The 25,502-nt window shown below is 43.5% G+C and overlaps 1 protein-coding gene, 1 long non-coding RNA gene and 3 other non-coding genes across 5 annotated transcripts in view; 1 reads left to right on the top strand and 4 right to left on the bottom strand.

Moving 5' to 3' along the window:
* shank1 (SH3 and multiple ankyrin repeat domains 1) overlaps positions 1-22,055 on the top strand; it is an 82,634-nt gene extending 60,579 nt beyond the window's left edge. Inside the window, exons 16-27 of the mRNA XM_034089360.2 lie at positions 3,741-3,823; positions 4,106-4,230; positions 4,682-4,817; positions 4,933-5,013; positions 8,172-8,180; positions 8,481-8,507; positions 9,189-9,245; positions 9,491-9,606; positions 12,095-12,218; positions 12,871-16,387; positions 16,837-17,739; positions 18,482-22,055. Coding sequence (XP_033945251.1) covers positions 3,741-3,823; positions 4,106-4,230; positions 4,682-4,817; positions 4,933-5,013; positions 8,172-8,180; positions 8,481-8,507; positions 9,189-9,245; positions 9,491-9,606; positions 12,095-12,218; positions 12,871-16,387; positions 16,837-17,739; positions 18,482-18,569 — 5,266 coding nt within the window. The 3' untranslated portion in view covers positions 18,570-22,055. The remainder of the gene's footprint in view (positions 1-3,740; positions 3,824-4,105; positions 4,231-4,681; positions 4,818-4,932; positions 5,014-8,171; positions 8,181-8,480; positions 8,508-9,188; positions 9,246-9,490; positions 9,607-12,094; positions 12,219-12,870; positions 16,388-16,836; positions 17,740-18,481) is intronic.
* Positions 22,056-22,226: 171 nt separating this feature from the next.
* Positions 22,227-23,964, bottom strand: LOC117451195 (uncharacterized). The gene is made up of 4 exons (XR_004552631.2): positions 23,752-23,964; positions 23,046-23,089; positions 22,544-22,587; positions 22,227-22,346 (listed from the first exon to the last, which is right to left on the bottom strand). It is a non-coding gene; the product is annotated as an uncharacterized lncRNA (long non-coding RNA).
* Positions 22,418-22,507, bottom strand: LOC117451805 (small nucleolar RNA SNORD88). Its single transcript, XR_004552724.1, has one exon. It is a non-coding gene; the product is annotated as a small nucleolar RNA SNORD88 (small nucleolar RNA).
* LOC117451802 (small nucleolar RNA SNORD88) lies at positions 22,654-22,745 on the bottom strand. The gene has a single exon (XR_004552721.1). It is a non-coding gene; the product is annotated as a small nucleolar RNA SNORD88 (small nucleolar RNA).
* On the bottom strand, positions 23,156-23,247 carry LOC117451804 (small nucleolar RNA SNORD88). Its single transcript, XR_004552723.1, has one exon. It is a non-coding gene; the product is annotated as a small nucleolar RNA SNORD88 (small nucleolar RNA).
* Positions 23,965-25,502: the final 1,538 nt, after the last annotated feature.

Here is a 25,502-nt window from a genome sequence, read left to right on the forward strand (position 1 = left end):
TTCTGTCAAACACCCAACAAAGTGTCAAAACAAAGTTATTAACTGGGATAAGTTGAAATATACCCACATTTACATGACATGTTCCCTAGCAGATATGTAGATTTAAGGTCTGTTTTGTAATAACCTGTTTGTGCAACGTGATCAGGCAGGCTGCTAACAAAAAAAACAAAGTTTGATGATGATTAACACCCAACAGTGTTAAAATGTGACCTGCTCATGTAATACTTCCTAACTTTTTAAGTTGAAAAGGAAAGCCTCAACACTCTCTGATACCGTTGACCAGCACACAGAACACTTTGATGCAATGGGGGCTTCTAAGGATTCACTGGTGCAGTATTTTGCACATGCAGGCTTTATTTCTCAGTCGAACTTGGAGGAACATTCAGTCCGGAAATGATTTGGACTTCGGTTGATCGAGCCACTGAACTGGAACAGTTGATGATATCCTTGAAGACAGCAAAGCCTGAGTTGGTTGGATGGTTTCTAGGGATGAGTGCTATGTATTAGCCCTGAGCGGTCACACATACACCAAACAGGGTGAATAAAGGATACAGAATACAACATAAACATGACAGATATGATCAGGCTCATTTTCTTGAACACGTTAGAAAGAAACTCGCAGTTGCAATAATTATTTGTTCACATTGCGAAAGACTTGGCAGACTTGTGAGTGTAACTTTGGCCCTATTCAGACTGGGAATAGACTTGTGATTCAATCACACAAGTGGACAGCTCTAAGAACAGGTGTGAATACTCTCAAGGCGCTTTGAGGTCAAATTGAGATCTGATCGCTCAAACCGGAGCAGAGCTGAAATTAGATTTGAGGAGATAATGGTAACTCGAGTCTCACATGTCAATGAGTTCTGCAGCCAGGTTTAAACGGACCAAATGTGATCGGATCACTGAACATGTGTGTGTGTCACTGTAATAGCAGATCCGACCAGGTATTTAGTTCTCTCTGAATGCTGGTTTCACAAAGTATATTTCATCAGGAATATTTAGCATTTTGTGCCTTTTATTTTTTTTAATGAGTCAAGATTTTAGAGTTTATCATCAGCCCCAGTGATCAATGTAATATTTATTTGTGTGTATTAAAGTTTTGTGTGTGTCTTAAGTTTTGAGGCATTCAATCATGTTGTCTAGCGTTTGCATAAAACTAGGAAACTATGTATCCATTGTATTATTTACTACAGAGACTAAGCACTGTCAGTAGTGAAACAAGTGCAAACATGATCTGCTGTTAACTGTAAAGTCTCCTGAACTGATATGTCTGTTGTCTGCACACATGCTTTATTTCCATTGAGCGACTTGTTGCTTGTGTTCCCTGCAGAGACAGATGAACAGCTACAGAAAAATGTATGTGTATATATTTCATCAACATTACTTTGCACCTACTGCCCAATTGTAATGTCCTCTCACTCAGACCTACCTTAAGATTTGTGTGAATGCGTGTGTGTGCGCACAGTAATGTGTTTGTTTGGTGCCTCAGTGTGTTAGAAATCTGGGCTGGGCAACAGAGATGGACAGAAGAAGACAAGCATAACAAAGAGACAGAGCCTTGGCAGAGACAGAGAGGCTCACACAGCCTGTGGAGAGCATCACACACTCAATAGACTGACTTTAAAAGATCATAAGGGGGAAATGTGATTAGAAAGAAATTAGCAGAAGATTAAAGAACAAAGGAAGGAAGTCAATATAAAGGGAAGTATTGGGTTAGGTCCCTAGGGGCCATAAGGATGGAGAAATGTAAAAAGGAGAAAAGCCAGTCATGAGAAAAGGAGAGAGGGATGAACAGATGGAGTGGGCTGGGACTATGTGGTGCCAGTGGGATTATCAGCATGTGGTTACAGTATGTTACAGCTGACACGGTATATATACCCCTCTGACTCACTGACTGACTGAATGTTTCTTTCCATTCATAAGAAGACAAGAGTCCGGAGAGGTCAGCAGCCCTGAGAGGCGGTGCTGTTTCTCACACAGAAGTTATTTAAAGGGGACCTATCATGCAAAATGCACTTTGTGATGTCTTTTAAACATAAATATGTGTCCCCGGTGCGTCAGGGAACTCACGCAGCGTCAGAAAATAAAACCCTCTCTCTTTTCCTCCGTACCCAAATCTTTTATAAACGAGCGGATACAGATTTGCTGCCGATCTGACGTCAAATCGGCAGCGGACCCACAGAAAGTTGCTATCAGAAACAATGCCTGACGTGTTTTGGACGTAATCTCGTCTTTGTTTACATTAGCAAGCCTCGCTAACACTCAGAGCTAACCTGTACTGTAATGTGTTTAAAAAGCAGGAAATAAAAAAAGAACTCACCCTGTGGCAAACCTGCAAGAGAAAAAGCATTTGAGCACCATACTGTTTCAGAAATAATCCTTGACGTGGTTTAAACAGGATGGCGTTTTATCACAGCAGAATTTAACTTTATCTCCGGTAGAATTCTGATCAGGCATTAGCTCCGCCTCCGCTTCTTTCTTTTTTTTCCAAGCTAAGGACCCAAGATCCGCGTTTCTCTAACAGGGCTTCAAAAGAGGGGTTTGAGCAGTATGAGGGATGGCTACACTGGGTGAACTGTTTGGTATTTTGAAAAAAAATACTGTTTGTTTCGGTATGGCCCTACAATATATGTTTCAAATATAGCATGATAGGTCCACTTTAAACCACAGCATTGATGTGTGTGACATGTCTCACCTCTATTACTAGTAGGACAAGAAAAGCATCTTGTAATGGGCAACACAACTCAGGAACAAATATTTTAATGACATTTTTAACACCCTAAGGATTTAATGGTATCCTACATTTTTCTTTAAGTAACATACGCTTATCAAAATTTGTGATTTTAACTGCAAACTGCATCCTAGATTTCCTTTACTTACAATGTGAAAATACTCCATTACATGTTTACGTTCTGTATTCAAATCCAACTTATGAAGAAAGCATTATCATCTCAATGTACTCAAAGTTTTAAAAGTAAAGGAACCCCTCACCAATGTGTTATAGAGGACATTATAAGAAAAGTTGTATTACTGAAGCATTAAAGTGTAGGTTGTTGCTGGTTAAGGTGGAGCAAGCTTTAGTTTTACCTCTTGTATACAGAGTTGGGTAGTTTAACCAGGGGTCGGCCTATTCTAAAGGGCAACAAGCTATATCTATGGGGTTGTAGATGTATTTAAGTTTGTAGCAAAGAGTTCTGCTCGAAAATGTACATTCATTTCGGATTTCCTCTAATCTCATCTTTTTGATGCCTACATGCCTTTTACTAGGAAAGGACCGCAAAGTAGTCTCCTCTCCGCACTCTAAGAGAAAAATAAACGAGAACAGGAGGCTACAATGTAATTTCAACATAGTTAACTGAACAAAAAGCAACAAATAAATCCTGAACAGGAATATAATACAAAAGTAAACATTTAGACGAGTACGTTTACTCTTGTAAATACATAAACACAGTGCTTCCAGTTGTAACCCAATACACTGCGGAAATATGTTTTTGCCTATACTGGTGGTGATGTCATCAGAAGGGGGGAAAAGAAGTTGGAAGCAGACAGCTGAGGATGGGTGTAGCTGTAAATGTATTGATTTAAAATGTCCCTTTACACCCATTAATCCCATTGATTAAATGATTAATAAAGACATGCAAGGATGTACAATGCGTGTCCTCCTAGTTGCCTGTCTTTCTTTTCAGTCTTGTGTCATCTCTTATTCTCTTTCTCTCTGTTTTCTGTGCCATCTCTGCTAGTGACTACATAATAAAGGAGAAGACAGTGCTTCTACAGAAAAAGGACAGCGAGGGTTTCGGCTTTGTGCTAAGAGGGGCCAAAGGTAAGTAATGTTAAAGAAACATTTTGCCTTGCAATCTCATTTGTTGGTCCTTATCATATAGCTATATAGGTAGTAGCTCAGTCTCTAGTCTGTTGGCTCTGGAACCGATGGTTGCCGGTTAAAGTCCCGGAGCAGACAGGTACTCTGAAACGCTGCTCCCTAGCTGCTGGCTGTATATACTTGATTCCCATTGCTTTTATAGGATGGGTTAAATGTATTAGCAATCTATAAAAGAATTTAACATTTGTATCACATGCTAATGGGTTTGTATTGCGCCTCCAGCTCAGACTCCTATCGAGGAGTTCACCCCCACCCCGGCTTTCCCTGCTCTGCAGTACCTGGAGTCTGTGGACGAGGGAGGGGTCGCCTGGAGAGCCGGGCTCAGGATGGGGGATTTCCTGATAGAGGTGATACTACGATTCACTACTGCATTATGGGTTGTAATTATAAGCACAATTTAGAGGTGAAATATATTGTGTTTATCTGCCCCATGATTCAGATCTGCTCCAAATTTTAAGTTGGCCAATGTGACACCATTCCACCAATTTTGATGAAATCCAAATAGTTTTGTTCCGTAATCCTGCCGACAACCAGACAAAAAAGCTAACAAACACACTCAAACAAAACCTTAGGGGGAAGTAAAAAGTTAGGAAAGGTTCACAGTCCTCTCCAGTGAAGGAAATGTTTAATTTTCTGTACACTTTTTATTTTTATAAAATATTTTAATTCACGATTGATCTGCAACAAAATCAAATATTTAGTTCAGTTCCTTTTAACCTGATGGGGATGCGGCTGGTGGGCGTGTTATTAAAATCAATTGCTTCTCTGTCCTTCTTTGTCTCTACATGTTTCTCTCAGGTCAATGGTCAGAATGTGGTGAAGGTCGGTCACCGACAGGTCGTCAACATGATCCGGCAGGGGGGAAACAGCCTTATGGTGAAAGTTGTCATGGTAACCCGCAACCCCGACATGGAGGAGGGTTCGAGGAAGAAAAGTAGGAGTCTATCTTCTGCAACCTGGGGTTCTGCGGTAAATGAATGATAGCGATAGATGAACCTAGTTGTTGACTGACCCCTGCTGCCTGTGTCTGTCCCCCCCCCCCTCTGCAGTCCCCCAGCAGAGCAAGAGGCTGAGCACCCCCGCTATCGCCCTACGATCCAAATCCATGACTTCAGAACTGGAGGAGATGGGTAAGAAATTGGCTTACATAAACTTTTGGATGGGTGGAAATCGACAATAAATGAAACAACAGACAGACAGGGAAATTCAAAAAAACATATGAAGAACACATTAAAGCTGAATAGGGGGAGATGATTAGATTGAAGTGATAAAGGATAATATAAACAGTGTGAGATCTGAGTGTTGGGGTTGTTTAAGATGCTGAAAGTGTGAAGGGGAGTGGAGCTAGGTCTACATTTTTAGACAGCAAGAAAGTAAAGTTACTCAGGGACAGATAGGAGGGGGACAGGAAAAAGTGGCTCCGCCGTGGATGAAGGTCTCAATGCATTTCACTGTTCTTTCAGAGGTTCCACACTGTCACTTCCAGCACACCCACTACAGGTAACCCCTCCCTGAAAAAGTGTCGCTAACCACCCTGTGATCCCTCTCTCACTGCCCGCCTCTCTTACCCCCCTGCACCCCCCACTCCTCCCTGGCCCGCCCACAGCTTTAACCCCAGCGCCCACAGAGCAGTCTACTACTTTGTCTGCTCTACACACACAGACACTCAGCAAGTATTTGTTGTCAAGGTAACACTGCAGGGGAATGGGCGTCACCTGAGAAGAGTTTTTCCAGATGCTGGAAACATCATGGCTAAGTGTCTTGTCTCCATGTCGTAGTGAGCAAGTTGCAACATATCAAGTGTAATATTTAGTTGAGAACGTCTCTGATTAATTTAAAATAAATCTTGCCCAGGATAAAATTATTGAGATGAGTAATTTAGGAAAAAAGCAACTTTGTTCCAGGTCTGTTGCTATGGTAACATCATTATGTGTGGCTATGCTTATGCCGTCTCTATTTGAGGCAAAATAGTGGGAGGAGAGTGCATGGTGAGGGTCAACACCCCCATTTGCAGATCTGAAATTGGCCAGTGTTTTATTGGTGATTGGGTTATCTTTGCTGAACATTTATGGTGCTGTAAGTGTCGCTGCTGGCTGGTTCTGAGCATGCCCAGTGAGTAATTGATGATGTAGGAGTGCTGATAACATGTGGAGCTTCTGGAGGGGAGGGGAATCTGCAGGGCTACATCAGCTGGTTTCAGATCTGGTTTCAGTACTTTAGCCTACAAACAATGACTAAACTTGCCTGGTACACAACAGCAACTACCAACTGAGTCCGGCCCTGATGCTGTAAGTCAGGATCAGTCTAGATCAGTGCATCTCAAAGTGTGGTCCGCGGACCACTGGTGGTCCGTGAGCGCCCCCTAGTGGTCCGTGAGTATATTGGTAACATTTCACATTTTAAATAAACAAGTTAATTTAAGTTTTACGCACTCTCTCTCGAGAATATCTCCGCAATGGAGCGAGCTTAAGTTTCACTTTCGATTGCATGATATAGCCCAGCGCAACACCTCCGTCACCTGTTTGTACCATTTTCAGCCGATTTGTAATCTGTTCTAGAAAAACGATGTGTTTTTGGATATTTGTGGAGTTAGGTGGTGGTTGTGGAGTGTTTTGTGGTCCTTGGTATGAAAACGTTTGAGAAACACTAGTCTAGATAAATAAGCCCTTTGCTTTTTTCCTCCCCAATTTCCTCATCTCACCTGCCTCCTCTCTGTGGTGTGACCTCACTTGAGCAACAAAAAGCATGAGCACCCAGTCTGAACACAGGTGCCAGTTTCCTCTACCCCAAACCCATCTTTCCTTCACTGCTCACTATACACTTTATTTCCCATTAGCACTGTGTATGCAGTGAAACTAGAGAGTATCACTTAAACAAACATTACACAGTTGCTTGATTGCTTTTTGGTAAAACAAAAACATGAAGTTGTTCTCCTTCCACCACATATAAGGCACATTCTTTTTTTAAGAGGATGTGGTTATTTTTTTTTTTTTTTAAATCAGTAACCATGTTGCTGTTTTCTAACTGTGCACAATAGCCTCATCATCACCATCACTACCATCACCACCACCATCATCATCATCATCATCATCATCATCATCATCATCATCATCATCATCATCATCATCATCATCATCATCATCATACCAAGGTACAGTATTGGAATAATTTAAAGTGATATAGAGATTTAATAGTGCCACGGTACAAGAGCTAAGTCAGTCAGGTACAGCTTATTGCAGATTTATTGTACAGTGTATATTTTGGCCAATACGTAAACAAAACTGAAAATGTCCAACTTAATATGTATCTTGGTCAACATTCTTTACAAAACAGAAATCTCAAAGGGATCTTTTTCATTTTTGGATATATTATTTGTGTGTTATTATGTTAAACTAAAGTTTATTTTAGCCAAACTAGAGCCAATCTTACTCTTATTTCTTCACAAATATCCATATTGGCGCCAAAAATGTCAGTATTTGTCGGGCTATGCATGGGAAATAAGGCTTTTAAATAAAATGGTTAGTTTGAATCAATAAAGGTTCATTCATAAATAAATACTCCAGTTTCCTTGTCATGTGGCTAGTGTATTTGCACACTTTATAATACACACCTCATAATAACTTGGGCCCTGTTTGCTTATGCCTCCTTCGGAATCAAGGTGAGAGGGGCACAGTGTGTGATGAAGTCATGTCAGCCCCCACCATATGCTCATTCTAATGCATTAGAATTCATTTAGCTGTGACGCCTATTAAGCTATCTCACCCCTGTGTTTGGTGCAGTGTCCCAGTTCACTCAGAAGGAGTAAAACAAGGACATTGAAATGGAAATGATCATGCAGTGCATTTCAGTCCAAAAAAATGTTGTTTTCCTGACACTAATTTCACCTAAATGTTATTAAATTTGTACGGACAAAATATGGCTTAATTTTGAAAGGATTTGTGTTGTAAGTAACAGATCAAATCAGGACACATTCAAATTCCTTTCATGCTTGGTTTAACCATCGGACATTACGTTTAATTTATGTTTAATCAGGCTCAATAAACTACACATTATGAAATATAACCGCCTCAGTATGAGTATTATGAATAACCCTATTTCTATTCAGTCCGCACACACAAGCTCACTCTCACCAGCGGATGCAAACACCAAAGGGTCACCTTTAATTCCTCCTCTCTACTCCCCTGTAGACTTATCCCTTTCCTGTTCACTGGTTTAACCACTTACTCTGTCTTTCCTCTTTCTCCTTTGTCCCCACTTCACTGCTGCCGGGATCTCAATCATTTAACAGTAGAGAGAGGTGGGAGTCAGTTCAGACTAATTCCACATTTATATTTGTGTTTTCAAGTGTGTAAGAGAGAGTAACAGCAAGAAGCATACTGTATGCGTGTGCAGCATGTTTACTGTAACATAAGTGTGCATGCTTCAGCTGTCTTAAAGTGTGGGTGTTATGCACGTTCTTTTACATCGAAGATGGAAAAGCCTGGCGAGGTGACTCACTTTGTCAGGCTCCAGGGGATATAATTAGTATTCCCTGTATACAACGCTATCGCACTTTCACTCCTGCCAAAACTTAAGTCTCCTTTTGTCCTCCTTCCAGCTGCTACCCCTTGGAAAAAAAAATCAGGTATGATCTGGTATACACTTGCTTAAAGGTCCTATGACATGGCCATTTCTACTGATCATAATTCCATTGTTGAGGTCTACTAGAATAGATTTACATTGTTTAATTTTCCAAACTCACATTGGTTTTCTCATACAGCATCTCTGTATAGTATGTGTATTCACTGAATTTCACTCTCTGTCCTTAACGCCTTGTTGGAGCTCCTGCCCCCCCCCCCCCTCCCTGTGAGCCCAGTGTGCTCTGATTGGTCAGCCCGCCCACTGGCTCGCTGCTGCGAGGAGCTGACAGTGTGAGCTGGCTTACTGGTGTGGTTTCCTGCTTGCTGCGAGACATCGCCGCTAAAAGAGTGTGTGTGTGTGAGGAGCTCCACGGATTGGTCCATTTAGGCACGTCACCATACCCAGGAAGAAAATAATGGAAAAATTAAAATCTCCAACGAGGCGTTTTGGTTTTGGGGCAGCATAGACAGGTCTTTTCTTTGTTAGAGTTTTACTCGCTACAGGGTTTGTGACTTTGCAGACCGTTTACATGCATACAAAGCTACATAACACACAAGGGGACGGGTAATAACCGGAAAAGCATGACATGGGACCTTTAAGGCATTGTATTTATGTCTTTCCAAAATTAGTTGGCACTCACCGCTCAGTCTCTTATTTGCCTTATTCTGAGTTTCTTTCCTTTTAGAATTTGAATCCTCCCAAGTCACAGAGAAGAAGAGGACAGTCTATCAGATGGCTTTGAGTAAGGGAGATTGTGTTTGTCAGATGTTTTCTCGTCCACTTTCATCCAGTTGGTCCCTTTCCACACAATGTTTCCTTCACTTTTGATGTTCATTAATCTGTTTCATTGTTGTATGCCCCTTTCTCTCTTTCTATTTCTCTCTTTCTCTCTCTCTCTCTCTCTCTCTCTCTCTCTCTCTCTCTCTCTCTCTCTCTCTCTCTCTTTCTCTCCCTCTCTCTCCCTCTCTCTCTGTCTTATTATCTCAGATAAACTAGATGAAATTCTTGCAGCAGCTCAGCAGACCATCAGCACCAATGAAGCACCAGGGACACGGGGACAGGGGCCAAAAAGAGACAGAGGACGAAGTTTCTATGGCAATGAGGTGTGTTTAGAAAAATCTATTATAGTTTAATTTCTATTTTCCTTAAATACAGGTTCCTGTGTTCACTGTGTCTGTCATCAGGTTGTGAACAAGTAGAGTTGTAGTATGAGACAGCCGGAAACAACTCAATGAAAAGCAAACAACCAGTAAACAGGGATGCTGCACCGGGCACAACTTCAACTTAAATTATCCTGTCACTGCTTCATCAAAGAGTCTGAACAATTAAAGATCCCCTTGATTATATTATATTCTATTTCTATGTAAATAATGCTATATTTTGCTATATATATATATATTTTTTTTTTCATTTTTTTTTTATGTTATTATAGTTTTCTTAAAATAGTTCTCTATATGCGTTTTTAATATTTGTTTTACTTTTATGTATGCACCATGATATCAAGTCAAATTCCTCGTACGTGTCAACCTACCTGGTAATAAACCTGTTTCTGATTCTGATTAAGTTCCAGAGATTTGCATATACTGTATCTATCTCCTGGCTAGTAATGAACAATGAAACATAAACTGCGTGCTAATAGAACCATCCTTCGGGAAGCTGAACGGAAATGGTGGAAATCCAAACACCCTGACAACCTCCTACTCTATCAATCTCTCCTCTCCTCTTTCTCATCTTCGATCTCTCAGGCAAAAAGCACTTTCTTTCAAGATAAGATCCATTCTTCCTATTCCAATGCCAAAAAACAATTTTCTAGCTTCTCCACCCTCCTCGACCCCCCTAAAGCCCCTTCCCCCTCCTCCCTTCTTCCAAGCGACTTTGTTAACTACTTTGAAAAAAAGGTTGATGATATTCGCTCTTCTTTTTCCGACTCACCATTACACACCACTGGGTCACTAGACCCACCGTTCACCCACACACTAACCTCCTTTTCCCCTCTCTCTCCAAGTGAGGTTCTTACCCTCATTACCTCCCATTCCTGTCTAAAACACTTGAACGCGCTGTCTTTAAACAACTCTCATGTTATCTCCATCAGGACAACCTTCTGGATCCAAGTCCGACCCTTGTCAATTAACTACAGGGGTCCCTCAGGGCTCTGTCCTTGGTCCCCTCCTCTTCTCTCTGTACACAAACTCGCTCGGATCTGTCATTAGCCCACATGGTTTTTCATACCATTGCTACGCTGACGACACCCAATTAATTTGGTCTTTCCACCGTTCAGAAACCCAGGTCGTCGCACGCATCTCTGCTTGTCTAGCAGACATCTCTCAGTGGATGTCTGCTCACCACCTCAAGCTCAACCTTGATAAGACTGAACTGCTTTTTCTTCCGGGAAAAGAGTGTCCCACTCTTGACCTAACAATCAACATTGGCACCTCTGTTGTTTCCCCGACTCAGACTGCAAGGAATCTGGGTGTGATCCTAGATAACAAACCCGCTGCTGCAGATACACTGTTTACAACATCAGGAGGATGCGTCCCCTCCTGACCCAGAAAGCGACGCAGGTTCTGGTCCAGGCTCTCGTCATCTCACGCCTAGACTACTGTAACTCCTGGCTGGTCTACCTGCATGTGCCATCCGACCTCTGCAGCTCATCCAGAATGCAGCGGCTCGTCTGGTCTTCAACCTTCCAAAATGTTACCACACCACTCCGCTCCTCCACTCACTTCACTGGCTTCCAGTAACTGCTAGAATCCACTTCAAGACACTGGTACTTGCTTACCATGCTGTGAATGGATCTGGCCCTTCCTACCTCCAGGACATGGTTAAACCATACACCCCAGCACGTGCACTCAGCTCTGCATCAGCCAAACGACTCGCTGCACCCGCACTGCGAGGAGGACCCAAGTTCCCATCAGCAAAAACACGTCGGTTTGCTATCCTGGCTCCAAAATGGTGGAATGAGCTCCCTATTGACATCAGGACAGCAGAAAGCTTACACATCTTCCGGCGCAGACTAAAAACTAATCTCTTTCGACTCCACTTCGAGCGATATAATTATTAACAAAGCACTTATATACTAATAAAGGACTGGCTTATCTAAAGCCAGTTGAGTAGCACTTGAAATGTTTTTGGCTCTATGAAGCCTGATGTACTTATATGATTCTGTTTTCTTCAAGTTTGTATCTTCTTGGTCGAATGCACTTATTGTAAGTCGCTTTGGATAAAAGCGTCAGCTAAATGCAATGTAATAAACTAGTTGAAGGACAACACAAGACATTTTTCACATTTGTGTCGAGCAGAATATGTATTCCGAACACACATGGTAAGGTCGTAAATTCTGCAGCAACATCCTTACGTTTAAAAAATATGAAAACAATTAAACTACTGTACCAGTTATTTTTTTAAATAACAGTTATTGTTGACTATTTCAAACCAAACGTGCATAATTATTTTTGACATTACAACAAACCAGCCAAGCAAAGGTGTGACTCATAAAACCAATGATTTTGGTTCTCCGACCCACACATGTATTGCATAATTGAATGTCATGTTAATCTCATTTTTTTCACATGCTCCATTTTGGCGTTTCAGCCAAACTACGGGGATCAGTCTGGGATGGGGGTGATGTCGTCTGGATTGGGCCTCGGCTATGACCGTGGCCAGTTCACCTCAGGTCACGGCCCACCGCACGGTATGCTGCGGCAGAAGTCCATCGGTGAGGCTGTCTGTTCTTTCTGTCTGCCCCTCCTTTGGCCTGTCTGTCTGTCCTCTGGAGCAGCAGAGATCAACTCTGCACCGACCTGTTTGTCTTGTCTGTGCCTAAAAATGTGCACACTTTCTGTCACCCTATCTGTATCTGTAGCTATTGTATGTTATACTTGTACTGTAAAAACAAGTTGTTTGTTTGTGTTAAACTCACCCTACTACTACTTGTTATATAAAGAATGGCCACTAATCTTTGTTTTATTCTAATGAATTAATTTCTGGTTTGTTGCTTACTGAGGCTTTGCTATCTCCACTCCTGAAATAGAAATGTGCTCTCTGGTGACCAACAAAACGAATGATGCTCTGTGATGTTGCCCAGTTGCTTCCTGTTTGTGGAATACATAGCACTAACTGATTTACCTACTAACAGACATGAGATCTGAGGACAGACTTGCTGGCAGTTACACGGGCAGTCAGATTAAGACAGACACTCTCAGATTACCGTTAACTTTCCTTTCTTTTGTTCCATTTCCCCTCTACTCTTATTCACCCCCAAACTTTTCTTCTGTTCTTATTCTCACTTTACACAATTTGTATTATACAGTAGGTTAATGCCTATTTCATCGCCATTTGTTTTCTTTTTTGTTAATGCTTTACTGCAGGGGCGGTTGAGGACGAAAGGCAGTTCCTGCATCCTCCAGCCATGAAGTTTGCTCGCAGTCTGTCAGTGCCCGGCCCAGACGAAATTCCCCCTCCTCCCACCACAGCACCACCAGAACCTCCATTCTCCTCTGCTCCGCCACTTGGTTGGAGAGCTAAGTCCTCCCAGCAGCCCTCTGTCTCTGTGTCTCAGTCCACAGCCACCTCTGCACACTACCAGCCCTACTCCCAGCCAGTGCACTTCACCCACGGGGGCAGGGAAAGGGCAGGGGGTCCCGGCACTGGCCCCAGTGGTGGAGCAGTGGACCACACCACCTCATATGCACACGCAGCTGCCCATACTGCTCAAAGCAGGACTGCTTCGAGGAAAGTTGCCTATACTGGAGAGCCTGGTGGAGCTGGGTCAGGGGCTGGTGGAGGGGCTGGAGGAGGGGCCAAGGCAGCAGGTCTTAGAAGAGGCTACAGCACAGCGGTCCCCCCCTCCAGCATTGCCACTGTAATGCCCCAGCAACAGCAGCCTGTCCAGAGCCAATCCCATCGCGCAGAGCGCAGTGCAGCTGGAGCAGGCGGTCCTAAAGGAGGGGCCCGGAGAGGTAAAGGCCCCCTGGTGAAGCAATCCAAGGTAGAAGACCTGCGCTTGAGCCAGGGTACACTGGGGGGCAAAGGCACAGTGGAGAAAAGCTCCATCCCCATCCCCACAATAATTGTCAAGGCCCCTTCAACCAGCAGCAGTGGGCGCAGCAGCCAAGGCAGCAGTGTGGAGGCCGATGTTCCTGCATCAGGGGAGGCAGATGAAGCCAAAACAGCTCATGGTCCTCCCCCCTCCAGTCCTGCTCCGCAGCCCCCTGCCCCACCTTCCATCCCAGCACCGCCGCCTCCATCCTTACCCTCAATGCGTGCACAGGATAATATGGACTATACTAGCCAGTTTGGTGCTGCCATTGTTGGCGCTGCTCGCCGAGACAGGGAACGGTTTCATGAACTCCGCCGAAAGGGTTCCTCAATGTTCATGTCTGCTGATGAGGACGTGATTCTTGGGGGAGGGAGTGATGGCATTTCAAGGACTCAAGTGTCGCAGCAACAGCTTAGCACACAGGCTGAAAGCTCATCAACACGGCTGCGCCCCTCCAAGTCTATTGATGAGGGCATGTTCTCTGGGGACAGCTTTATCCATCACACCCGCAGTATGCCTCCAGCCTTTGACCTACCTGAGTACTCCTCAGCTGCCCAGGACTATCAGCCCAAATCTGTACCTACTGACCTTTACACTGGCAGGCAGTCCGCATCCTCTTGTAAAACCACCTTCATTCACCCTCTAACAGGAAAGGCTCTTGACCCCACATCCCCCCTAGGTCTCGCCCTCGCTGCGAGAGAGCGTGCTCTGAGGGATGACAGCAGGATAAGGAGGGGAACAGAGCCCAACTTCACCCGCCAGATGTCGAGTGGGGGGTTTCCTTCTTCTTCTGTCACCTCTCAGCCAGTGTCTTCCACCGCCCAGTCCTCCAGCTCCTCTTACCTGGTCACCTCGTCTTCTTTGGCTGCTACCACGGTCACTGTTGGCCGCCCACCCTCACCCAGAATCCTCAGAGGAGTCGGGAGTGTGTGGAATGAGGAAGGCGGTGGAGGAGAGAGAGAGCGGGAAGGAGGAGGGGCACGTGAGGGGCTAAGAGTTCGCTTTTCTGAAGATAAAACGGTCCACACACACCACTACCAGTCTCAGCCGTTTCAGCCATCCTACAAGGAGAGGGAGCGGGAGAGGTCGAGGGAGCGGGAGAGGTCGAGGGAGAGGGAGATGTCGAGGGAGAGGGAGATGTCAAGAGAGAGAGAGAGGGAACAAGAGAGGGAGGGTTACTTAAGGAGGGCAGAGCAGGCTGCTGATAGTGCTGCTCAACAGGGGTCCCAGCAGCCTCAGAGACCCTCTTTTCTCAGGATGGAAAGTCAAGCTGATGCCTATATCTTGTCTCTCACCCCTCCCTCTCCTCCCCCTACCGGTACTCAGCAGACAGCCAGCAGTACTGGGAGCACTGGGTCTGGTTTGATGGTTCTTCCTCCCCCTGCCCCTTCAATTGATGCGGACGATGAGTTTGTCTACGCAGACCCTCTCCCACCTCCGTTACAGTTTGCTAACAGCTTCGACAGGGGGATGGGGGGAATGTCAGGGTACTCGCAACACGGGATGCGCCCCAACAGCCTGCTTTCCCGCCAACAGCAGGTCCCGCCCCCTCCACCTCCACCTCCTCCTCCACCACCTCCCCCTCCAACAACCCAAAAAGAATCATTTATAGGTGGGTTTCCTGCTCACACACCCCTGCCCTCACCTCAGGCAGGGGACTCCACTGCCTCCAGCCTCACATCGTATGACAGCGAGGTGGCTAACCTGACTCAGTCCGCTCACTCCCCCTCCCAAACCTCACCCAACCCTCTGCCCTCTCACTCGCCCTCTACCCTGCAGCCCACCTCAGCATCGAGACCTCCGCCTCCCCCCTCAGTCTCGCCACCGCCTCCTCCTGGATCCTATCACAGACCCTTCTCTATGTCCCACCCCCAACACCTTTACAACAGCTCTCACACGCCTGGGCGCTCCCCCACGCCTCCCCCACACACAGTCACGCCCCCCCTGGCCTACCGTGGTCCCCAAGCCCCCTCCTCCACTGCTGCCACCCCCGCTCCACATAGGGGCGCTGCCTCACATGCCATGACCGCTAGCTGTGCCGCTACAACCACCGCTGCTGCCACCACAACAAGCACATCCACTCAGCTCTACCAGGAGCGCACACACACCACACACACAACATCGTCCACTGCCATTAGTCGCAAGACAGGGGAGCACCGCCGTCCCACCCCCACTACCAAGAAAGGAGAGTCCCTGGAGACGGTGGTGGACTCTGGGATTGAAGAGCTGGACAGCCGCAGCAGCAGTGACCACCACCTGGACAGCATCCTGGCCGGGGTCCGGGGAGACAGGCTGGACCGTGGGGAGAGGGGAGGACGGATGGGAGGACAGGGCGGGACAGGTGAATCAGAAAGGGGAGGAGATTTTCTGGAGTCCTACATGAGCTATCTGGACGGACAATCTTTTGAGATGCAGAATGCGACAGCAGCCACCTCCACCTACCCGAAAAGCAACAGGTTCAGAGAGGGAGGTCGCACCAGTGACATCCACAGGCAGACCAGCACTGCTCCCGCATCCTTCCACTCCCACAGACAAAGGGAGGAGCAGACGGAGGACGAGGCTGATGACGGAGTGGATGAAAGTGGCAGGGATCGGTATGGCTCGAGGGACATGCATTTGGGACGTCCCGTTTCACCGTACTTTGATCGCCCTCGCACCCCTGAGATGAAGCCTCTCTGGGACGAGGGGCAAATGGCCGGTGACCAATCTGCATCACTTTTAGAGGGGAAGAAGATTTACCCTCCTGCATCCAGTATGAAGCCAAGCATCATAAATGAGCTGAACAGTAAACTGCAGCAAAGAACCAAGGAGACCTGGAGCAGCCAGAGAGCGCTGAGCAGACACAGGTACACATCAGAGAGAGCCTCGGCTTTATGTTTCTCAGTGTTACAGCATGTTGTTGTTGTTGTTGTTGAAGCCTTCTGTGAAAAACGCTGTGCTGTCTGTTTATGTCCTGTGTACGTGTTTTGTCTATACTGTGTAAAACTCTCCTTTTTCTGTCTTTTCATGTGTTTCTCTCAGAAGCAGAAACAGGTAATTGTGCCGGTTCTCCGCTCCTTTTTTTCTGTCAGGAAGAACATCACACATTTGCTTGACTTTACCGCCTATTGTGATACGCAAGGAGAGAAAACGTCGTTAAACATGTATAGCACTAACTTGCACACAATCAAAAAGTCCTTAAAATAACTGCAAAATGATGTTTCCTTTAATGTGTGTGCATTATTTTCAGCTTACTGTTTTAGTTTTTTCTATAAGGATGTATCTTGTAACAGTTTCTCTCCCTCTCCATTCACAGATTTTCAGAAGACTCAGCCTCAGCTCTGAGCCCCCCCCCAGCTCGATCCACGTCACCGTCTCCGATTTCATTATCGCAGCCATCATTGTCCCCGTCCCCGACCCCGACCCCGACCCCTACTTCCCAGTACCCTAACTGGGGACGTTCCCCATCTCCTCAACCTCAAGTTGCCTCTCAGCCTCCACGTTCCCAATCCCCCCTGTCCCCAACAGGTTATGCTCCTTACCCAACTTCCCCCAAACACAGACCTGTGTACCGGACCAAAGCACTAGAATTTCAGTTCATCCCGAGTCGAGAGTCCCGTAAAGCAGAGTCACACATGATGCAGCGTAGGCGAGCACCCAGCCCCCTCATCTCCCCCTCAGAGAGGCCCAAGGTGGATCCACCACGGCCATCTTCCCTCCCGCTGCTCCCTACCACTCCTCTCTACAGTGCTATGTACGACCTCCGAGGTTCAGTTACCCCACCATCACCTGGAAACCCTCTTGGAGATCCTTACTTCTCGCCTTCCCCTCCTCTGTTTGCCCCCTCTGGTGCCCCTCCTCCTCCAAACAACGCTTTAGTTGTTTCTCGCTCCCTCTCCCCAACTCACTTCCTGTCAGGGACCTCTTCTCCGCCCATGCATCCTCACCCTCCACCTACATGCCTGAGTTATCCCCATCTACCGCCCCCTTCCCCGACAAAGCCTTTTGCCGCCAAGCCGCTGCCCTACTGGACCAAGTACGACGTTGCAGACTGGTTAGGATACCTGAACCTGGGAGAGCACAGAGATCGTTTCCTGGACAACGAAATTGACGGCTCCCACCTGCCCTCCCTAACGAAGGACGACTTTCTGGATCTGGGTGTAACACGTGTCGGCCACCGCATGAATATAGAGCGTGCCCTGAGGACAGTAATGGACAGGTATGGCTTCAACTTTCCAAGTCAATTATTTCAATCATGAAAGTTTTTTTATTTTTTATTAGAGATATTTATTTACATGAATGAACACATCTTAAGGGAGAGGTGCCGCTGTAAGTAGTATAAAACAAAAGACCTGTGGGCTTAGACCTTCATATACAGTATACAGTCTATTGTTTAGACACTGGTTGAGATGTTCAGTACACTTCTGATGATGCAGTGATGATGCCTGAAGTTACAGCCAATGGTAGGTGAACAGATTTAAAGTTTGACAGCAGCACAATGATTGGCTTTTGGAGATTGTAGCAACATGTAGTTGGGGAGCTAAAAGAGTGACTGCCCATAGTCAGCTTAGTAGGGTTAGAGTTAGAGTTAGAGTAGTGAGAGAGAAAAGGAGTTCAGAAAGAAAATGATGGTAGTCTTTCTGATTGAACTTGCTAAGCTTCATTTGGTTCCATGCAGTTTTCTCTGTTAATAAACTTTTTTTTAAAGAACCTAACATGGACAGATGTAACCAAAATACATATTAAACTATATTTAATACAAATAACACCTAGAACCAGAAGCTTCCATGAAAAATGTTTTCATTATAACTATTTTATTTAAACTAGCTTTTCATTTAAAATTGTAATTTATTGTATGTTTTTTTGTTTCATAAAGCAAGATTCCATTACAAAAACACTATGAAACAACACCATCCACTATCGTTTTACAAAAAATGATTTGTCTGTTCTTCTGTCCTCAGGCTGTCCAGCAGCCCATTTCCCATTTCTGTTCTCTCACCCCGGGATGGACAGATTGACAGGAGGAGGGACGATGGGAGTCGGAGCTGAGGTTGCAAACGCAGAGGCAGGAGAGAGAGGAAGAAGAAGGGAAGAAGGGTTTGAGTCAATGAGGGAGGAAGGAACTGCTGCTATCCGTGGTGGATTCACACAACAAATTAGGGGGGAACATATTTACAGAGAGCGACAAAAAGAGGGAGGCAATTCCCAAAGGGAGATGGAAACACATGGAAGAAGAGCTGATGATCCATAAAGAAGCCGGCTGGCGCTCCCCAATTGTGGCACGCCGATTTACACACGTCCACCCCCCATATGCATGCACAGTCACACCCATCAACAAACAAGTAACACAAATACAGTTTAGTCCAAAATGCATACGAAGACACTACGGCGAAAGCAGATATCACAAGGGAAGCGATGAAACCGAACCAAATACTTGACAGGAACAATCAAAAGCCTGTTAGATTTCTAGAATAAAATCAAGCAGGTTTTGATGTTGCCGAGTTTGAAAATGAGAAACGGTGTCCGTCAGTGTGCAGCTGTTTGTTGCTCTAACCCCTCAGCCTGCTGGTTAAATCTGTTCAGGTTTAAGAGTGGAGCCCACCAAGAACATGTACAGTGCAATCAATGAAAACCCTGCCCCGTGTGAATGGATGTTAGTTTTCAAATATGTGTGAATATCATTGAGGAATGCGTATTTGAGGGTGAGGCTGCAGGTGTGATGCTTTGTCTAACTGCATGGTCAACGTAGGATGGCGCAGGGCAGTAAATCATGAAGACCGATAACTGGCGTCCTTGATTTAAAACCAAGGATGCTGGCTTGGGTTCGGCTTTAATTGGTTTACGTCCTGTTTTTACCTCACCGCTGGTAGGGCTCCTTCCTCACTGCAGATCCTGTGCTCAGGATCTGCAGTGTTTCTCTATAGCTCTTTATCATCTGCAGTCTTATAACGACATATATACAGACTGGTCACTGTATCACACATTTGTAGCAAAAATAAGTGCCCAGACCAACAAAATAATATAAAAAATGTAAACACTGATACACACACAGGCACCCGTGTTACTACTATACACGCCTGCATGCATACACCAACATGTAGACGAACACATACCCACAAGCACTTGCAAGTGGTTGTGTTAGAGTTTATGGGACACCTTATATATAGACACACTATATGTTTGGATCTGAGATATACTTATACAAAAGGAGACAGACTGTGCTTTCAACGTAACAATGTGAAGAGATATCCCTCGAGGATTTCATTTATGGAGAAAGACTTCCTTAGCGTCGGGACAACTGTTGAACAACCATTCAGAACTTCCGTCCGAGGGAGACTGGAAAGGAGAGGGGAGGGGAAGAGGAAAAACTGCCATTTACTTGCTCTTTCCCAACCAATCCCCCCTTCTCCTTCCAGGAGAGGCCCCCCCCTCTCTCGACTAAATCCAGGAGGAAACAAACAGCCACCCGGCCGAGGAGATCTGAGAGAAACGCTTATATCGAGTTTTAATACTATGATTGTTCTTACAATTTTTAAACTTTAAATGGGAATACTGGAATACTGATATTGATATGAAGAGATGTATATTAGTATATATCATTACTTTCATCGTCCTTACTGTTATAGTTTCAGAGGGTTCCTGCTTTCTGCCTATGTCGCTTTGGGCAGTACGTTTATTTTCTGACTGTGATGAAGAAAATTGTCTTGGTTATATATATAAAATATATATGTGTATACTATAAATAGGTATTTTTGAATTGAAGATGCATATTATTTTTTGCACGGTACCCTTAACATTGCTTATATGTGACAAGAAGCATTACAACTTAATGTGAAGCACATTTCAGATACACTTTCTCCTTAGGCTACTGCTTCTCTTTTGTCAAACTGTGAGGCATTTGACAAGGACAATAATGGCTTAAATATATATTTGCTTTCTCTTTTAAAAGTTAGTCGCCACTTAATAATATGCAGATACTGAATGTGTAGCAACTCTTACATTAGGGATGCCAATACACACAAGTAAAAATCTATGTCATTGTTTTTCCAAATCATATTGCACTAAATGTCTTCTATTTCTCCATCAGCTTCCACTGCACATGTACATCGCCTTACAACGTCAGTCCTGATTTCTCACTGTCGCTGAGATCACAAATAAGGGCTCTCTCATGACTTCACTACCTTGAACAACAGCTCACCTCTCCTGCTGCTTCGAGTCCTCAAACACATATCACACGTGCGTTTCACATCGAGGTGTAGATGGAGTTTCCTTACTGCTATCTAGCCTCACTGTTTTTGCAAAAAGATAAATAATTTTTCAAAAGTGCACATACACACAAGCACGTGAATGAGCAAAAGTGGTTTTGTCTCCGTAATTGCTTGGTGCTGGTGGTCAAGGAGGGATTTTATTTGAATGCAGGGGAAATGGCAATAAGGACGATGAAAACAATGGTCATCTAATTATGGTTCAAGATGTAAAAAAAAAGTCTCAAAAGTTCTAAAGAATCTCTGTCTTCCAAATAATGTTTAACATAAAGCTACAATGTATTTATTTAACTGTTGTGCTTTCTATACAGTTTGACTTGTTCTCTACATCTTCCACTGTTAATGACCTGACAGTATGAAGAGCTCCAGTCTGTTTCCCACCATTTGCATCTACATGGCATTTTCTGCAGTCGTGCATATGTGCCGTCTATGCTCACAGCTCATTGTTTATTACCAGCATATTATGCAATGACCCTATTTCCATTAGCAACTGTGGCTTTTCACATTTCCCTTTAAAGGTTTTAAAGTGTTTTTCATCTAATAGGGCGTGTTTCTGATCGGGTGAACAAGCAGAATGTGGCATCCTTTCCAAACTTATTTCAGAGCCGAGTTGTACTTGTCCCCTTCAGGTCTCTAACACATTTGATAGTGAAAATAAGGCCAATTAATAACTATATTAAGACATCTTGAAATAATCACTTACTGATAAAATGATGTTCACATTAAGTGACACAAGAATTTTTTTTTGGAGAATTGTCCTTAATCCTTTCTTTGCGTTTTAAAAGAAATGAATATACATATGGTGGCTCATCGTTGCCGTCAGGAGAACAAGATGATGGAATTGGTCTGACTCTATAGAAAGCATTTATTTTCCTTTAAGAGATCTTTTAAAATATGAGAATATGAATTGGTGAAAGGCAACTTACAGAATATATATATGTATATGTGATATGCATATACACATGAATTTCAAATGTTTTAAGAGATAATAAATTGTTAGAATTATAAAGATACAGAAACAAAGTTCTATTTTATTTTTTCTGTAATGAAAAATGTTTTATTTCCACCTGGACACCTACAGTATATTTACCCTGTGGAGTTTGGAAATCATTTCTAAACATTTTTTACTCACTTTAAGGACCCAAATGTATCATCACCCCAGCAAACAGTCATCATGTTAATTTGGGTATATGCTATGTACTTTAACAGTGAGATCAAATCCATTAGTGATATCAAATCTATTTCAACAAATAAAACATTCATTCCATGCCCCTGCACATTAAGTTAACTCCAAGTGTTTTATTGATACCCTGTATTAGAACAATTGAGTAAATCATTTGAAGGCCATACACAGAAATGGTAGTTTATGCAGTGGTTATGATAATCTGTATTTCTTTACTCAAGTGTAACATTTGTAGAAAAATTAAGAATCAAAACCAAGTAATTTTAATGCTTTTATTTGATTAAAATTCCAAGCAAATTCAGAATATTAAAACATAATACAAACAAATCACATTACAACATTGTTATAAAGCAGGTGAAGTATGCAGAGGACCAGTACCTGAAAGAGCGCAAAGAAGAGCAGTCAGAATAGTCTGAATCCCACAAGATTAACAAAATGCTTTCAGAAATCATCTCCTCAGAGCCTGCCTTGTCAGGGGCAGAGCTGCACTTCTGTCAACACTGTATTTCTGAGCCCAGTGCTATACATCACAAGAGATCAACATTCAGTGTCTGCAGGAGATTCATGAAACGCACCTGATGCAAGTCCAGTCTTTAAATGGTTTTACCGCCTGAAACACCTGAGGAAACAAAATGAATAGTTGGTCTCTTGTCATAATTCCTACTTTTGATCATGATGAACCCATTTTCTCCTCAGAAACTCTGGCTTGTCAGGGCCAAAGATGCACTTGTATCTTCATACTGACTAAGAGCCCAGTGCAAGTCATCAGGGGAGAAAGACAGCCAAATCAACCCTGGCAGTAGATGGTATGTACATCTCGATACACAAGAATAACTTCCTAAACACCCGTTATTAAAGTAACAAATGCAAATGTATAATCCTAGTCTTTTCGTGGTGTGGAAGCAGACTATTAGAGGAAGCGTTGACCTTCAGCAGATACAAATTGTGGCGAAATGTATGAATGGTTTGTTTAAAAAACACATAAAAAGTCCATGATCATCCAGAACAAGGGGTCTTATTAACAACTTGATAAAGTATCTGTCTCCACAGTTTGTAGAGCAATTATATTTGATATACCTGTAAAGTCCAGTCAAGGAGAGATTCCACGTGTTGAAAGTGATCTGAAGGGACAGAAGCATGTTTTAATGTGTTGTCATGACTATAACATTAGACCAACATTAGCTGATTTTCTCCTCAGAAACTCTGGCTTGTCAGGGCCAAAGATGCACTTTTCTCTTCATACGGACTCAGAGCCCAGTGCAAGTCATCAGGGGAGGAGACACTGCATCGGACTGTTAGCTACCATGCTAATGTTAGCTGCTAGGCTCACCACGTGGAGAAAGGCCCACTGGGTTACTGATTTACCGGCTTCAAGATGTAAGTTGCAGTAACGGTCTAGAAATGGGTGAGTTTAGTTCTGACCTACAACATCCTCAACACTAGTGTAGTACATTGCACATGCTTTGAGTTTTAACCACATGTCACCATTTTAAAGTCCACATTCAAATGACCAAAGTATGTTTTGTTATACAGCCTTCACAAAAACCTACAAGAATATGTTTATAAGCGTTAATCAAACATAATTTGCTCAACTTTAACGTTGTAAATTACGTTAGCGTGGATGGTAAATTTAAGTAACCCGTATTCATCCTCAGATCAGGAAAAGTCGGTGGATTGCTGTATTTGCATCAATGCAATACTTAACTATTCAATACCTACTATATAACTCAAGCATGTTATTATTGAAGTGAAATTATTTTTAGATTTTCTTTTTTTATCTTACCAGTTGGGTAGGTGTTACGGTCGCGGCAGGCAGCAAGCAAGTGACTGCTGCTGGCGTTTACACGTCTTTTAAATATTGGCAGTTTGAGCCCAGTTTATAGAACCATTGTCGCCACCTACTGGTCTGGAGCAGAACATTGACTAAAAAACAAAAACAAGTCCCAACAGATTCCAAATTCCTTGAGAAAGTATCTCCACCTCAATATTTGTGTAAATAAAATGAGCTTGAAATAGGCTAGGTGTTGCTTTCCTCCTGTGTTGTAAGCATCATTGTGTATAAACCTTATACAGTCTATGGTATAAACACAATGATGATGACGTAAATAATTACGTCACTGTTACACTAAAAAGATTAAATACATGAAAACTCGCACACATTTTTACATTGTCACAACCAAATCTCAGTCAAAGGAGGATAAATGCTACAGGCCTTGAAGCATTTTCTCTGTATGTTAGCAGGTTTCAAAAACGAGTAGACATAATAGCTTCAAGCACATGTAAGGAGCGAGGCAACCTGCTTGTAGTACTATCAGGTGTATGTCTGCCCTCTCGTGGCCACAGTGAGTCACTGCAGCTGCCTTCTACTTGTAAAGTAAAATGCAACACCACAGTTGTTTTTCCGAATTATACTTTCAAAATAAAACATTTACAATACATACTTGTACATTTTTAATACACGATGATTGACATTGTATTGAGGAAAAATAGGAGGGAAGCTTTGCACCACAGGTTGCGAGTCTGAGGCAGGCAAACTGTGTGTACAGTCAGGGCCGCCCCTGGCCAACTTGGGGCCCCAAGCGACATTGTGAGATGAGCCCCCTCCCAACCGACAGGAGTGAAACACATTTTTTTGGAAACAAAGTAGGCTACTTTGCAAATATAATTCCTGTTTATTATTAGTATCAACACAGTTACTTTTGTATACAGTGAGGTAAATGGTAAATGTGCATGTATGTCTGCATTTCCTGCCAAATACTAGCCTCAAAAAGATTAAAATACAATGAATGCAAATAAACTACTTCTACTAATAATAATAATAATCAATTAAATAATATACATACTATATTATTGTATTATAATTTAGTTGTAATATAGTCAAGACAAAACATGCTTATGACATGCTCAAAAACTGACATTTCTTAAATCTGTATTCAAATGTAGTTCCCTCTGTCAGCAATGTATCAACAACTACACACACATTTCTATCAGTATTTCTCTGTGTTGTGGTTGACATGATGATGACTGTTAGGAGTTAAGGGGAGAGGCTGAGCATCACCATGAAATGTGCAAATTGACATAAAAATGAATAAAAGGGGAAAAATGCTCCATGTTTTTTAAGCTGTAAACTTTAACTGTTATGTAAGCCAACTAGACAGACAGTGTATCGTCCCCCTGTACATTAGCAGATAAAAGGCATAGCATACTTGAATGAATGGTAAATAAAGAATGCTGGAAATAACTGCATGCTATGCAGAGACTGCCTTCTTCATGTCCTGAATTGCAGCTGATGTTTTAATATTGCAATTGGCAATTTGACTTATACAACATTCACAAGTTGTACATTTGACTCATACAATAACCCACCTTCGAGTGATGCTCTAGTTTCTTCATGTTTTTTTTTTTTTCCCTCTAGCTTGCGCCGGACTGAAACTGTCTTTTCACAGACATCTCTTCACCTGCACTAGTGGCCGTATCAAAGCCGTAATTGGTCAGATCTCGATTCATTGCAACGGTGTCGGGTTACAGACGTAC

Source organism: Pseudochaenichthys georgianus, chromosome 8 (assembly GCF_902827115.2).
Source record: "Pseudochaenichthys georgianus chromosome 8, fPseGeo1.2, whole genome shotgun sequence".
Taxonomy (NCBI): Eukaryota; Metazoa; Chordata; class Actinopteri; order Perciformes; family Channichthyidae; genus Pseudochaenichthys; species Pseudochaenichthys georgianus.